Source organism: Typopeltis vanoorti, chromosome 11 (genome assembly GCF_054136105.1).
Source record: "Typopeltis vanoorti isolate ZY-2024b chromosome 11, IOZ_Tvanoo_1.0, whole genome shotgun sequence".
Classification (NCBI taxonomy): domain Eukaryota; kingdom Metazoa; phylum Arthropoda; class Arachnida; order Uropygi; family Thelyphonidae; genus Typopeltis; species Typopeltis vanoorti.
Genome location: NC_143559.1, coordinates 97,471,913 through 97,487,772, shown reverse-complemented (window position 1 = coordinate 97,487,772; position 15,860 = coordinate 97,471,913). Strand labels below are relative to the sequence as shown.

Genomic DNA, 15,860 nt, shown 5'->3' with positions numbered 1-15,860 from the left:
ATCTTCACTTTACGACAAATAGTCGAGAAAGCATGGGAATATAACAAAGATCTGTATTTAAGTTTTGTCGATTTCGAAAAGGCATATGACAAGGTGCCGAGTGAGAAGCTATTCAATACGCTGCAGTTATATGGTGTCAATGGGGCATTATATCAAGCAATACTTAGTCTTTATTTGAGCTGTAAGTCAGCAGTTAGAATTGAAGGAAGTATAGGAAGATGGTTTAATGTTAAATCTGGTGTGAGACAAGGATGTACATTATCCCCTCTGTTATTCATTATCTATATGGATCACATTATGAAGGAAAGTGGTATTAAACATATCAAAATTGGAGATGTTAATGTCAGCTCTTTGCTTTATGCGGATGATGTTATACTTCTAAATAAATCCGCTACAAGTCTGCAAGATTCTCTGACTAAATTGAATAGTTGTTGTAATAGATATGGTATGAGGGTCAGCAATAAAAAGACAAAGACAATGAAAATAGGCAGAATCATTGAAAATGTCAGCTGTGTTGTGAATGGAGAAGCTGTGGAACAAGTAAAACATTTCAGCTACTTGGGCACGATTTTTACTGAAGATGGTAAATTAAATATAGAAATAGACAACAGAATCAGCAAAGCTGGTATGGTGGGAAGTCAATTGAATAAATTCATATGGAATAAGAAAGAAATTAGTCGGAACACTAAATTAGCTGTATACAAGACAGTGTTCAAACCAGTTTTAACTTATCGATCTGAGAGCTGGGTCAGAAGTAAAACACTTGACCAAAGACTAGAGACCGCAGATATGAGAGTCCTGAGAAAGATTAAGAGGCGTGAACAGATGGCCTCAATGGCAATATCATATTAAAAATGAGGATATTAGGAAAGAACTTGACATTGTCAGCATCCAGGAATGCATTAGCAGAGCTAATCTCAGGTGGTATGGTCACTTAAATAGAATGGGAGAGGAAAGATTAGCAAAACAAGTGTTCTCTGCCAGGTTGGCAGGAAAACGACCCAGAGGAAGACCAAGATATAGGTGGATTGATACGGTACAAAGTGCCTTAGACGATAGAAATATAAGATCTGATAATGTTGGAGTTTTGACAAGTAACAGACTAATTTGGAGGAAAATTGTAGATAGGAAGTTAGTAATGATGTAATTTTTTCATGTAGTACTGTCATATCCTGTACACCCCTTGAGGGTACATGGCAGGAATTTGATGATGATTGTTCCTGCTGCACATAAATGACATCTGGCCAGGCTCATGTACACTTGACATGTGGTAGTATTTTCTGACATTTCATTCATGGCGGTGATGAAGCAGTCACACACGTGATGATATTCCTAAGATCACATTTTTTTTTTTTTTTTGGATTGTTCGAAAAGCTTGCAGATGTCATCTGGAGACAGATTAAAGTTCAGTACATGGTGTTATATTTTTTATTCTCTTCCTCCAATGTCTTGGACTCACACGGCGATGATGTTGTAAAGCTCACTGGCATTTTTGGTGGTAGGCACATTAACATCAAGAAGTTGACTATGAATCACTTCGATTTTTTTTTTTTTCCTAATGTGTCAATTTTATGCAAGAGGGTATTATCAAGCATAACAAGGTGCTGCTCTAGGCTGTCCACATGCTTTCCTAGGTTTAGAAACTGTTTAACAGAGCGGAAGCACATGGAACAAAAGATCGGCTAGCTGAGGTTGGTCAGGAGTTTTATTGCCGATTCATCAATCTTTACGCAATTAGCATGCATTGATTGGCATCAAAAAATAAAATAAAATCACACTGGAGGTTTTTTTTTTTCTATAATCTCCAGCTTGCAGCCAAAGCACTTCTGAACTTCAGCTGGCCTGTCACAGCAAGATTTGTAGTGCTCTGTCAATACTCAACTTTGTCGCCACCATCTTTACTTTGTTCTGCAGGCATATCTATACATAGTGCATGGGTATTTGCTTTGGCCAATATTAAAGTAGAAAAAAAAATTTTTTTGTTGAATACCTCAGAGTACTTAGTTGGTTATGAATTCTTCAGTTCCTTTATATCTGTTGTTGTAATGTCATTTGGGATACAAATTGGGTAAAAATCACTTTAAATAGCAATAAAATTAGAGAGCACAAAATGTAATCAACACAATCCAGAGCACCATACAATTAAGCTAAGTTGATCATCTCATTTCCTATTTAATATTATCTTCACTAAAAATTGTTCCTGAACAGCTATAATGTGTAACCTATTCTATGAATTCAATACAGAGAAAGAATCCTGATTATTATTTTCAAATTTGTCTTTTTTTATTATTATTATTGTTGATTTCTGTATTAAAATTTTTGACTGCTATCCAATTTAATTAAAGATTTGCTGACTTGTAGATTACTTAAGATAATTTTATCACAGAGAATAATGTGAAACTCATTTTAATACCAGATTTAATATTTAATAGGGAGTCCATGCAGATTAAAAGTAGTAGTAGTAGTATACAATTCTGCCTTACACCTGAATTTAATCAAATTACCTTCCTGCACTTCAATTCTAATTGCTGATTTACAACTCATATTACTTTGCAAAAGATTCCATTTAAACCTGATTTAGTGTTTTGAATAGTTTCTTTCCCAATTAGTACCTTAATAATACAATAATATTCCTTTGAGATCAACAAAGAAGCATAAACAGAGATCCTTTTTATGTATATTTCCATGATTTCTTACTTTTTATAAGATACAAACGTGGTCTGGGAATATGCAATTTGGCTTGAATCACTTTGGTTCTTCAGTTTTTCGTGTCCTTTTTCTTCAAGTATGCTTTTCTGAACATTCAGTAAGGAAGTTCTTCTGTTACATTCAATTATTTATATATGTATTTTGTAAATTGGTATGAGCTACACCTAAACCAAGTTTTCTAAATATGCAGAGCTGCTGCTGCTAAATTTTCAATCTCTATATTTCAACATTTCAGGTCAGATATTTACTCTAGTTGCCTTTCTACATTTCAGGGATCTAGGGACTTTTTTTTTTTTACTCTAATACTAATGTGTGCTCTAGACTGCCTTCTTCCTACATATTTTCTATCATTTTATCACTTTCTCATTTGGTTTATTTAATAAGTTGCTAAAATAATTACTCTAGTTATCGCCAGTTTTTTTTTTTTTTTTTTTGATACTCATTATCTTTGATTCACTTGCGGTACTCCTTTATTCCTGAGCTTTCTTAGTAGCCTCCAAAAAAATCTGCATAAAACATTTATAAAATGTTCATACATTTTTCTCTAAGAGTGTATGTTGACTTACTGGCAAAGAACTTTTTCATGGAACTGCTTCTTTAACTTTTATATCTAACAATGGAGTTCTTAATTTTCCATCTTTACATAGAATTTGCCTCCCATGCACCCAAATAGTATTAAAGATGAAAGTCAGTTTGAAAAAACACACTCAAAGGATACCATTATTTAGAATCCAAGTGTTTAATTATGCACCTAATTATTTAAATTTTATCCAAATAATTCTGACACAGTGCACAGCAAGGTCCGTAGGTATATTAGAAAAAGTTATCCGATTCATTCATAAAAGAAGATGTGAATGTCTACTCTACAGAAAAACATTCATTTGAAGTGAATGGTCCTTTCAAGCATTAGCTCAGTTCTATTCCACTCAGTCAATATCAAAATAGGTTCTATAAGATTTTGCCTTACTTTATGACATATACGTACACTACATTATACTCAGCTGGCATCCTCTACAACATGGATGCAAGTGGCAATTCCATAAAGCAAATGTCTACTACCCAACTATCAACCTCTTCCTTTCACCTCTATGCTGTCTAAAATATAATGACGATGAGCCCTCCGACTCCATGGAGATACCTGTATAATAATAAGTTCACAGTCAACTCCAACATCTGGAGAACTGTCAACTAATTAGTAATTGTAATATGGATTTCACCAATCAAGGTCCACAACAGATCTCCTGGTTGCCTATATCACTTATCACCAGGACATGGCATTAAAAGGGACTGAAGAAACCTGTGCTTTTTCCATATTCTTGCCTATTTGCACAGTGTCTTTTTATTGTGATTTTTATACTAAATCTGTTACAGTGGTTCAGGTTACTCAAAGAATCCTGAAGAGAGTTGTACTGAATTTAAGATATCAACTGCTTAAAGCAGAGATTATATTAATGTCTCCCACTTTAATATTATGTTTAATACTCCTTTCCTTCATTCATGATATAATCCATACAGTGAAGAATTAGTGAAGATAGGTGTACGACAAGGATACACACTATTTTATATGAAAATCCCTGTATTTCCTTAAGCTGTATTTTTTAGATTTATTTAAAAATTTAAATAAGTAATTAATTTTTAATTGTGAAACAAATTCTTTCGATGAGTGCAATGATCACAATAACCCATAGAATGCACTATTTTCGGACAATAATACCAATTAAGGTTTAGAAACATGAGACAGTAATAACTGTTTGCATATTTCTACTTGCGAAGTCTTGAAATTAGTTCAAAGCTGCTGACAATCTACCAGTAATAACTATGGATGGAGACTGGCTGCCCACTGCTTTCCAAAGGCTAAATGAATTTTGCCTATCCTTCCCCTTTAGGGAATATGAAATAATGGAGAAAGTCATTAGTGAATCTTCACACTGCATACAGGTTCACCAGTTAATCAACTACCATTAGTATAGATTATGCCATTATCTGGATCCACAACAGATCTCAGCTTACTGGACATGCACTACTGAAACGTTTGAAGAAACCCATGCTGATGCTTTTCACATTTTTGGAGCACATGACTATTTAACAATGAGGACTGCTTAGTAAAATTTATATTTTGGTCTAAGTTCCAAGCATTGTCATTAAGTAGCCAGCTTTCTCTCCGATTCGATCACTGCATGCATGGTTGATTGGTTCCTGTCTTTGAGCTTCACTTTACCAATGCAGGAGTGCCTCAGGGCTCTGTTCTATCACCAGCCCTTTATCCCCTATACAGAAATGACCAATGATCCAACCATAGTTTTGCTGATGATGGCACACTCCATTCATTCAACAAACCAGCAGTGCACAAGCATCAAAAGCTTTAAAATTTGCAATCAGTGCTCTACCACTGATCTCCATGCTATCTTTTAGTCACCTTTACTGCTACCATAAAATGTCTTATCTACTTTTTCTCAAAAGAGGATTTGATCTCAATTCATCTGAAAGAAACAAAGAACTAACATACCATTAATTTTGAAAGTAACTATTAACGTTTCTCAGTGTATGTACCCCCTCAAGGGTAATTCAACACAATCAAGAATAAGTTTTGTATCAATAGTTTTCTTCCTAACTGGTCTATTATTTGATAGGTCTACACTTGATCTTTTGAAGTGGTTCAGCATGCTGTAAAATATTGTAAATCCATCCATATCTTGTTTTTCTCAGGGAATTTTACTGCCATCTATTTTGTAGTAGTCTATTCAACACAGATTTCTTAAGATAGAGCCATGGGTGTTTCATCCCGTTCAATTAATTTGGTATTACTACTCCACTCCCAGCTTTCACTAATCATCCTACTACACTATGGCCAGCAGGATACCTATTCAAAGCACACAAGGGATATGGCCCCAACAGTTTTCAGCATAGTCTTTTGTCTTTCTTCAAGGCTCTCTTTTAACCTTCGGAAATCTAATTGTAGACGTTCTGACAAGTAGAGCTTTAATTTAAGAATTTCTAAAATTTGTTATGACAATTCTGAATAAACAAGCTATACATAGAAGTATTAGCACACTCCCTATTTTAGAATAAATAGAAAGGGCCTATTCTGCTACATAATGCAAAACAAATGTATACTCTTAGAAACATGTAGAGATTTTGAAAGACATGTTATCAGGATGTGATATTAGTAAAAACATTGCATTACCCAAAATCAACTGTCCTAATACTTATTTCAACAATCTAGATATTAAAGCAAGTGAAAATTTGGATGGCATTTCTGATAAATGATTCATTTCTCATTAAAAGTTAGATCTAAACAATATGAAAATAAGCATGATAATGTTTTGTAAATCATAGACATGCACAGATCTACATACAACCTGTTGCAACTATTATGAAACTAAGATTAATATATTCTAAAATCCTGTTATTATTGTAAGCCAGTGCTGAAACTAATCATGTGCTATTCAGATTTCACAGTGGCCATTTGCAAGTTGACACCAATAAGTATGTATTTTTACAATGAAGTTTTGTGTTTGTATGCTAAAAATTGTCCACTTTAAACTAATAATTATGTTGATAAATTTCAACATAATTATTAGTTTAAAGTGGACAATTTTTCTTTAACTTTAACACCATCTTTGAACTAAATTTTCATTAAAATTTAAAGTTACTTTGTCACATATAACAAATTAACATTTAAAAGGTGTTTATATACTGTTAAAGAAGACAAGAAAATTTTTCTTATGATTGAATTTCTACAATAAGCATGCTATGATTTGTAAGAGTTAAAATCTATAAATTCTACTGTTGCCCTCATTCCACAACTATCTCAAAGCTGACACTATATTTGACATACCTTCTTTAAGACTTCCAGTTTCTGCTGCTTGGCCATTTGAAAATATAGTTTTAACAAAAATGCCCATTTCACCTTTGGGAGAATCTTTACCTCCAACAATGCTAAAACCTAAGCTTTTTCGACCAGGCCCTTTCTCAAATACCACAGTGTGTAAAGAAAGTTGAGAAGACTTTGGACGCCTTGGAAGAGTACACAGTGCACTGTTGCTAATCTGAAAATAAAAATTATTCTTCTAAAAAATGGCAAAATAAGTTGATAAATGTTACTGACTTCATATTCAAAGTTCAGTAAACTCTGAATACAGAGGATTCAAAATACACTTGTTTCATTGTATCTTCAATACCAACGATTTATTTAAAGATATTTTGTACACTGCATTAATATGAGAAATTAAATCAATCAATAAAAACAGTTCAAAAGATGTGAAAAAAAAATGTACCACTGTGATTTCTTGGAATGCATCCCCGCATAAAACAAGGATTACCTGTATTTACATCTGCAGTGAGCCTCTGAAAGTTGCTCAACTTTGATTTTTTTCAAAACCCATGTGCAGTATATGCTCGTTATAGCAAAATCCTTAGGGAACTGGGAAATAGTTCATTATGGCTCAAGATTCATGACTATTATTATTTTTATTTATTTATTTATTTATTTTATTTTATTTTTTTATTTTTTTTGGGGGGGGGGGGAAGAAACTGACTTTCCTTCCCCACTCCATGCTCAGGAAATGGTTGGAAACAGAATAAAGGATTGGCAGAAACCATACATTAAGAACACAAAATGAAAACACTAAAAAGTATTTACTTAAATATAAAGAGCCAACAGGTTTCATTTCGACGATGTAGCATTATTTAAATTAAGGGGATATTAAATCCCACATTGTTCTAAAACCGAATAAGAAACTCAAAGATTGGAATCAAAGATTTTCATGCTGAATATAGTAAACTATAAAAGTATCGGTGGATACTAGCGTAAGCCAAAGCACATAGTGCACACTAGGGCAACTCATAGCAAAGGTGGGTAAAGCTCTAATCACTATTCTTAGTATCACTCTACATCGTCGAAATGAAGCTATTGGCTCTTTATATTTAATTTAATGGGTTCACCTGTTTGGCAACTCGTATAGCAGAGTATATAAGTTCTTTTCGCAATACCCTCAGTATTATTTTGGTCTACCTGCTCACTGATGAGACCTCAATAAAGGTCTAAACCGGTCTGGGTAGTGACCTTCCACCATAATGTATAACATCATGCATCTCCTAGGATGTTGTGTTTTACATTATGGGAAATACTAAGAATAGTGATCAGATCTTTACCCACCTTTGCTACGAGTTGCCCTAGTTTGTACTATGTGCTTTGGCTTACGCTAGTATCCGCTGATACTGTTATAGTTTACTATATTTGGCATGAAACTCTTTGATTCCAATCTTTGAGTTTCTTATTCGGTTTTGAAACAATGTGGGATTTAATATCCCCTTAATTTAAATAACAAAAAAGTATAACTGCAAATAATGGGACACAAAAGAAAGAAAGAAGATTATGAAATTACTAAAATTAAAATCTAGAGTGATATTTAAAATTTTGAAATGTTACTTTAGTAATGTCATTTGCTTGAAATCTTTTAGCGAACTAAATATGTGCAGTCTGTACCATTAAAATTAAAAATAACCTGAAAACTTCAGCAGTCAACCCTGTAATCTCAATTTGTGAAGAAATTCAGTTCTATGATGAAGGTTTTGGGCTGTTACTGTTTATAATGAGCTCAAAATAACACTGGTTCTAAGAAACTTGGATTTTTTTTTTTTTTTTAGTTCTTATTTTTCTTCTCACCGTGATACTTTTATCCTATTCAAAACAAAATGATGATCCATTTGCATTTCGAATCATCTTGCTTCCCAAATTTGAAGAAATTACAATCAACATTATAATAGCACAGATGACAGGACTTTTGTTTCAGAATATGTAAGCTATCATACTTTCTTTTGTATTTGGGTGGATGATCCAAATACAAAAGTAAAAAAATCCATCTCAAATTTTAAACAAAGACTTTTCTCATATTTGTATCCTCTCCATATAAGTTTATATACATATTTATGTTGGCTCATTATGTTAGTAATGACTATGTAATGTGAACAGAAATAGGAAGGTATTAATGACTACTACTATTCTATTAAGCTTGCACTTTTCTATAAATTTTCCCCGAAACGTTTTCATGTGTTTAAAATTCAATTTTTATTAGCTGTTTAGGTGTCCAATAAGATCCAGCTTTATGTCAGCTGCCTTCTCTAATGTTGGACCACATCCACTAGGCTCTGATTGTTCAATTTCCCTATATAACTCTACTTAAAATTATCCTTGCCGATCAAGAAGTTTATCTTCATGTTTAGTGTTACTGTAGCCATCCTTCCTTTCTCAGATCATTATTTTCATAATATCAAACCAAGAGGTCAGGCTAGGATCTTCAGCTATCCAAACTAGTAATGCTGCAATATAATGTGGTGATGTTTTGCTCATGTCCCTTAGTGTGTATATTGTTGTGTGCATTCCAAATGACCATAATGTGAAAGTCGAAACAAGAAGTAATTTTTGTTTTGTATTTAGTCACTTAAACATTAAATACTTGAGTTTTTTCTCGATTTTATTTGACCAGATATTAATAAATGCTATGCATAAGTTTCACCAGCTATTCTGTCTGGCTTCTTTAGGACAAGTATAACAGTACACACTAATGTTTGCTAGTAAAAAAGAAGAATGGAGTAACACAGTCAGATAAATTAAAACTGACATGTAACATCATAAGCATGGAATGTAGTGTCTCAGTCATGTTTATTGAGCACATTATATAGTTTTTAGTGAAATGAAATTCTGGTAAGCTGAGTAAATTTATTAGGCTTTTCCAGATGTCTTTCAGAATCATTCCTTGATTTCTGTTTAGATTTTCTCCAGAGCGGAGTACAACCGTGGAGTCTTTGATTTCTACATCGAAAATCTTCTATAAGGCATGGAACTGTTATTCCATTCGATGGTGTGGTTAGAGATTGAGAAGTGATGGGCTAATCCTGAAGTATCTGTTCTGTTGTTGTTCATGTCCCCTATATGTTCTTTTCTTCGAATTTCTGCGCTTCTTGATGTATGCAGGCTCAGTGTCAACAAAAATAGCCAAACTCCTTAAATCTTTCAACGTCAGAGTTGCTCTCCAACCTGTCAAAACTATACGTCACATTTTAAGATCTCCTAAGGACATTAATGCCTTCTTCAAATACACAAGTGTATACAACATTCCATGTTCCTGTGGATTAAATTACATAGGCCAGTTTTCAAGAAGCCTGGAAATTCGAAAAAAAGAACATATAGGGGATTTGAACAACGACAGAACAATGCAGACAATCATTCAGATTTCATTTTTCTTCAACAACTTGCTTTACTTTTAGTAATCCTCTGCCTCTTTTTTTGCATGATAGGTAGAGCCTATCAATGTCACTGTGAGGATTGAGGGCATGGTGCATTGTCATTAATTTTCGAGTTTTTGGTGTAAATTCTCCAACTCTAGCTAGGTTCATTCAACAATGCCTGCTGAACATCTCAGAAACAGGTATGGCCCAGCTGTTAATTGCTTTTATCAAATTTCCAGCGTTAAGCATTGACTTAAAGAGATTTCTAAGCCACCTCATGTATTCTGTTCTAGTTTTTCTTTGATCTTATTGTACAGAATTTCTGATGCTTCTAAAATTCCAAAATATTTGTAGCTATCTTCGAATTTTATTGCATTGATTTTTTTTTGCCATTGAGCAGTTCGATTTTGTTCAGGTCTTCAAACTTTCCTCTTGTTATTCCAACAATTTTGCATTTGTCTAAGTCAAAGTCCATTGATATATCTTGACTGAATATGTGCACAGCATTAAGCAATGATCCAAGTTCATTCTCTGATTTTGCATACGGATTCAGATCGTCTAAGTATAAAAGGCAAGATATCTTTGCAATTTTTTGCACAGTTTGGTAAATGTGTTTATTTTGTCACTGATCCCCTTAATTCCAGTTAAGGGGATCAGTGACAAAATAAACAGTAAAGGAGATGAGTCTCCTTGAAAAACATCCCTTTTTCTGTTTACCTCCCCAATTTCTTCTCTGTTCAGAATCAACATTGTTTTTCAATTTTTCATGATGGTTTACAAGAATTTTTGTACATTTTTGCTAATACTAAATAGTTCTGTGCATTTTAAAATCCAGCTATGAGACACTGAATCAAACATTTATTTTATCTATCCAGGCCATATGTTTTTCTATGTTTGCAATTTTTCAAAATCGTTTTATCAATCAGCAATTGGTCTTTTGTGCCTCTTGAGTTTTTGCTGCTACCTTTTTGTTCAATTGGAAAAAAATAATTTGCTTTAAGATAGCTATATATTTTGTCAGCTCGTATGCCTGTGAGTAGCTTAAAAGTTGTTGGCAGGCAGGTTATTGGTTGGAAGTTCCCTGGCTTTGGACCTTTTCCTTATCTTTTATGATCAAAAAAGTTTTGCCTGCTGTGAGCCATTCTTCTTTGCTTTGTCCTTCTAAAACATCGTTAAATTGGTTAGCAAGTCTTTCGTGTAAGCCTGTCAGATATTTCAACCAGCAGCCATGTAATTCATCCATCCCAGGTGTTGACCACTTTTTTTTTTTTTTTTTTTTTAATCCTTTTTGCTTGCTTTTGAACCACTTCAGCTGTTATTTTCAGTTGGTCTATTTTTCATTTTTGAGATTCATTTGTAATTTGTTCAATCCACTTTGCCTTATTATTATTTGGGACAACCTTATTATATATTGGGACTTATGGGAAAACCTTTTAGGGTTGTCCCATAGGTTTTACCAAAATTTAAGTGAATATTTTCTTTAGTATTTATATTTTCTTTAAAATTATCATTCCTGCAGCTATCAGTTTTCTTGTAAAATTAGTGCTGATTAATGTGAAACATCGAATTTTACGTGTACTGTTCAATGCGTGCAGTGTATCTTCTTATTTTAGCCGCAACGTTTTTTTGCTTTAGTTCCTCTAATGCTTCATCAATATGTTGTGTTCCAATATTATACCTCTTTATGAGGTTATTTCAGGTTTTCGGGTTTGTTTTTCAACTTTTTCCTTAAGGTTTTTCAAATTGCTCACCTCTGCTCTAAGAATTTTATTCTCCAGTCGATGCTTCCACTTTGGTTTCTGAGCTATACTGCTGTTGGGTTCACTAATCTTATAGATTAATTCAGATGTTACTACGTAGGCTATTGAGTACATAAGTTCATTTGTTTGTCCAATAGTTCCAGTAGGAATAGCCATTACAACTTTATTGGCTTCTTGTAGAAGTTCCTTCAGCTTCTGTTGAGGTACTTGCCTCAATACTGCAAGCCTAATTCGTTCCATGTTATTGTTCATTTACTCTGTAATTTCTGTAGCGAGTTCATGTTTCCTTCTCTGATAGATTCCTTTCAACTATTTCTATGTTTTTAACATCTTCAGTATTTTGCATGTTGGAATCTGGTTCAGCTACGTTCATATTCTTGGTCAGTTCAGGGCCGTACAGTCTCCTTTTACAGCATGAGCTTTCAGTGCTTCAAGATCAAGTTTTCACTAAATATCTTGCATTTGATAATGGAGCTACGCTGTTGCATCAGCCTTTCAAATGAAATTTCCAAATTTGGGTGCAGTTCAAGCCAAAGCTAGACATTCGTTTCTGAAATCCCCTAATTGAGAGGTTTGAATAGTAGAAGCACTGTAATTTTCAGCCATGCTCCCCTTTTTCCTTGTAATTACTTTTGAGTTCTGCAAATCTTGCTTCCATAGCCCACTTGTCACTGGATGTCCAGGTAGCCTAATATCCAGTGCTGCCCTTGGTAACCCATGCGACGACCGATGCGGTATAGAGTTCAGATTTGTCTTCACCATTTTTAAATGGAGGCGGGCAGGCACCTAGGGAAGAAGGTGGACTCCCACTGTGTGAGGTAGAAAAATAGGAAAGAATCACCCCTAGCCCTCAAATACTCATATTAGAGTATTCGAGGAGCAAGATAAAAAGAAATAGGCATGGTCCATGCATTAGGTGCCTCGGGTTTGCCATGCCCATACTCACTAAAGTGAGCCCTTAAGGATATATATATATATATATATATCCATCCTGGCACCCAGATTTGGGTGCCAGGGTTTCTTCTTGATGGGGAGGAGGTGGAAACGAGTGACCAAGATGATAGCAGGTCTATGGAATGAACCTTATGAGAACAGGTTGAAGATTTATGGGTTGCAGAAATTGGCTAATAGGGCAGAAAAGGAGCGATATGATTGAGTCATTCAAATTACTGAAGGGTTTCTATAAGATTAATTCAGAAGATATTTTTGAGAATAGGACTGGTGGTGGGAGTACTAGGGGCCATCCATGGAAACTGGGCACGAGTGTGGTTAGCAAGGGTGTTAGAGCTAAGTTTTTTAATTGGAGAGTGGTGAATGAGTGGAATAAGCTGCCAGAGTCTGTTGTGGGCGGCACGACTGTAAATGAGTTCAAGGTGAAGTATGATAGATATTGTGTGAATGTTGAATAGTTGTTCTTGAGATGATGTTAGGGCCTCCCTCGATGAGTCTAAGGACTCTTTGGAGTTGCCGGTTCTAATAATAACAACAGTATATGGGGGGGGGGGTCTGAAAAGTTCTCGGCCTTACAATGAAAAAACAAATCTATAATTTCAAAATTTTTATTTTTCAACATAATCTTCCTTAAGACTAATACATTTATTCCAGTGATGCTCCGGCGGCATTATCCCGTACCTGAAGTGGTTCTCAGTAAGATCCTGCAAAATACACCATAGTGCTACAGCTGAAATCACCTCTTGATTCGAAGAAAAATTCTGACAAGCGAGGAGGAGTTTTAGTTTTGGGAAGAGCTAGAAGTCAGAGGGAGCCAAATCTGGGGAATAGGGTGGATGTTCCAACAACTCATAGTGCCCTCTCAACAACCCTTAATTTCCCCATTGCCAAAACACTTGTGGGCAAGTGCACTGTCCTAATGAAAGATGATTTTTTTTCTTCTGCAAACTGGGTCTTTTCTCACGAATTTTGTCGTCTAGTCTGGTTAAAAGATCGGAATAATAATCCCCAGTTATTGTTTTACCCTTTTCAAGATAATTAATAAACAAAATGCCTTTAGCATCCTAAAACACCAATGCCATGACCTTGTCTTTTTTGGAACTGACTAACTGGCTTCTGTCCACTGTTTGGATTATGGTGTGTACTGGTGAATCCAAGTCTCATCCATCAGAGATTTTCATGCGAGTGCGTTTTTGATCAGCACGGCACCCATCTTGCACAAAGATTTTTCATTTGCAATTCGTCATGCAAAATATATCCTACATGTTCTTATGAAATGCCTATAGTCTCAGCAATTTCACGCACTTCAATTCTACAGTCATCCAATACCATATCGTGCACTTGATCAATGATTTCTGTTGTTAAACTTTTTGGACGTCCTTCACGTGGATCAGCTTCAAGGCTGGTATGGCCATGTTTAAACTTGGCAGCCCATTTCTTAATTGTCGAAAATGAAGGAGAAGAGTACCTATAAACGTTTATAAACTTCGAATGAATTTCTTTTAGCGTTAAACCTTCTTTTACAAAGAACTTTACAACCGCATGATATTCAATTTTATCCATTTCAAGGAATACAGACATGAATGAATTCTTGAATTCATTCATGCTGTTCACACACACACATCCAACGACAATCCATTACAATCAGGCACCACTGAGAGAAAAATTTAGTCCTCATCCCCTTCTTAATGGCACTCATTCTGACTTTGGCTTCCAACAGCCTAACTCACCTTTAGTTAAAGAGACCAGATAAAGGTGAGTTAGGCAGTCTCATAAGGAGGTAGAGGGTTTTTGCACCCATAAACTCGAGATTTTCATCCCTCAGAACACGCAAACCAGCACTATGAATACATATCTACAGTGCGTCTAAGCACGAGTGTAAAATCAAGGGTATACAGGGGTCCTCAAGTTACGTTGGAGATCCGTTCCTACGTAAGGCGATTTTCAATGCAAGTCAGAATTACCATAGCCTAAGTTACTTACCTAACCTAAAACACCTCAAGTCATACGTATATATCAAGAAACAGAACTAGGCCATAGGAAAATGAAAGAACATAATTACTGTATAGTACAGAAAAATTACAAAAATGAAATTTCTTGAATTTCATTTTTTTTTGAAAAAATGCCTTTTATTGAATTAACATGAGGCTAATTGGGATACGGCGTTGATGCTGGTCTTCCAGCCAAAGAACAAGAAGCCTTTCCACCTCAATCATGAGCCTACTACGTTTTTTCGTAATCACAGTCTATTTCATGGGCGCCAATCCTTTCACGTGTTCAAGGATGCGAACTTTAATCTTGATAATAGTCCCGACTGTGGTACAACTTAAGTTCAACGCACGACCAATGTTCGTTGGCGTTTCTCCTTTTTTGCCCTTTTAATAATGTCTAATTTCAGTTCTAATGCAATGGCTTTCCTTTTCTTCGACACATTGCCATTGGAAGAGTCTGCCTTACATTTGGGAGCCATATTAATGGGTAAAAAGTCACAAAAAAAAAAAAAAAAAAACACAAAAGTAAGAGAGCGGATGTAAACAAAGCACGCGTCACCCAAAGGGTGTATGCTGGGACCCAAGAGATGCCACCTCTCCCAAACAAATGCCCCGTAACGGCGTATTCTTCTGTCGCACTCACAAACAAGTTCACCTGCGAAGTTTGAATTTTATGTCACGCTGCTTCAAGTCGAAATTTATTTTTTCAATTTATGGGATTACCACCGTAAAGTCGAAAAGACGCATGTCAAGGACCCCTGTATATATCTATATATTAAAAAAAAAGAGTAAAGACGATAAAGTATATCCTTGGCATACCTCACTCGTAAAGCTTTCTACTCTGCTGTTCCTTCTAATTTAAGAAACAAAGTTGTCAAGAAATAAAGAAAGTCAGTCAGTCGACAAATAAAATTTTTGAACAGATTGCAAGTGTTCGTATTATTATTAAGAGAGACCTCTAGGGAGTCAAGGACTCACTGAGAGAGGCCACATACTATACACACCAGCTATCATACTTATTCTTGAATTCATTCATGCTGCTTACACACACAACATCCAATGACAACCCATTACAATCGGGCACCTCTGAGAGAAAAATCTAGCCCTCATCCTCTTCTTAGTGGCACTCATTCTCAGCTTCCAAGGATGCCCTCTTGTCCTTTCCCCACTCTCCATAAAATAAAAAAATTCAATCAACTGGAATCCTGTGTGACTCTTT

At 35.0% G+C, this 15,860-nt stretch overlaps 1 protein-coding gene across 1 annotated transcript in view; it reads right to left on the bottom strand.

Moving 5' to 3' along the window:
• a (arc) overlaps positions 1–15,860 on the bottom strand; it is a 123,690-nt gene that overhangs the window by 41,974 nt on the left and 65,856 nt on the right. The window contains exon 5 of the mRNA XM_090400530.1: positions 6,548–6,758. Within this exon, the coding sequence (XP_090256656.1) occupies positions 6,548–6,758 (211 nt within the window). The remainder of the gene's footprint in view (positions 1–6,547; positions 6,759–15,860) is intronic.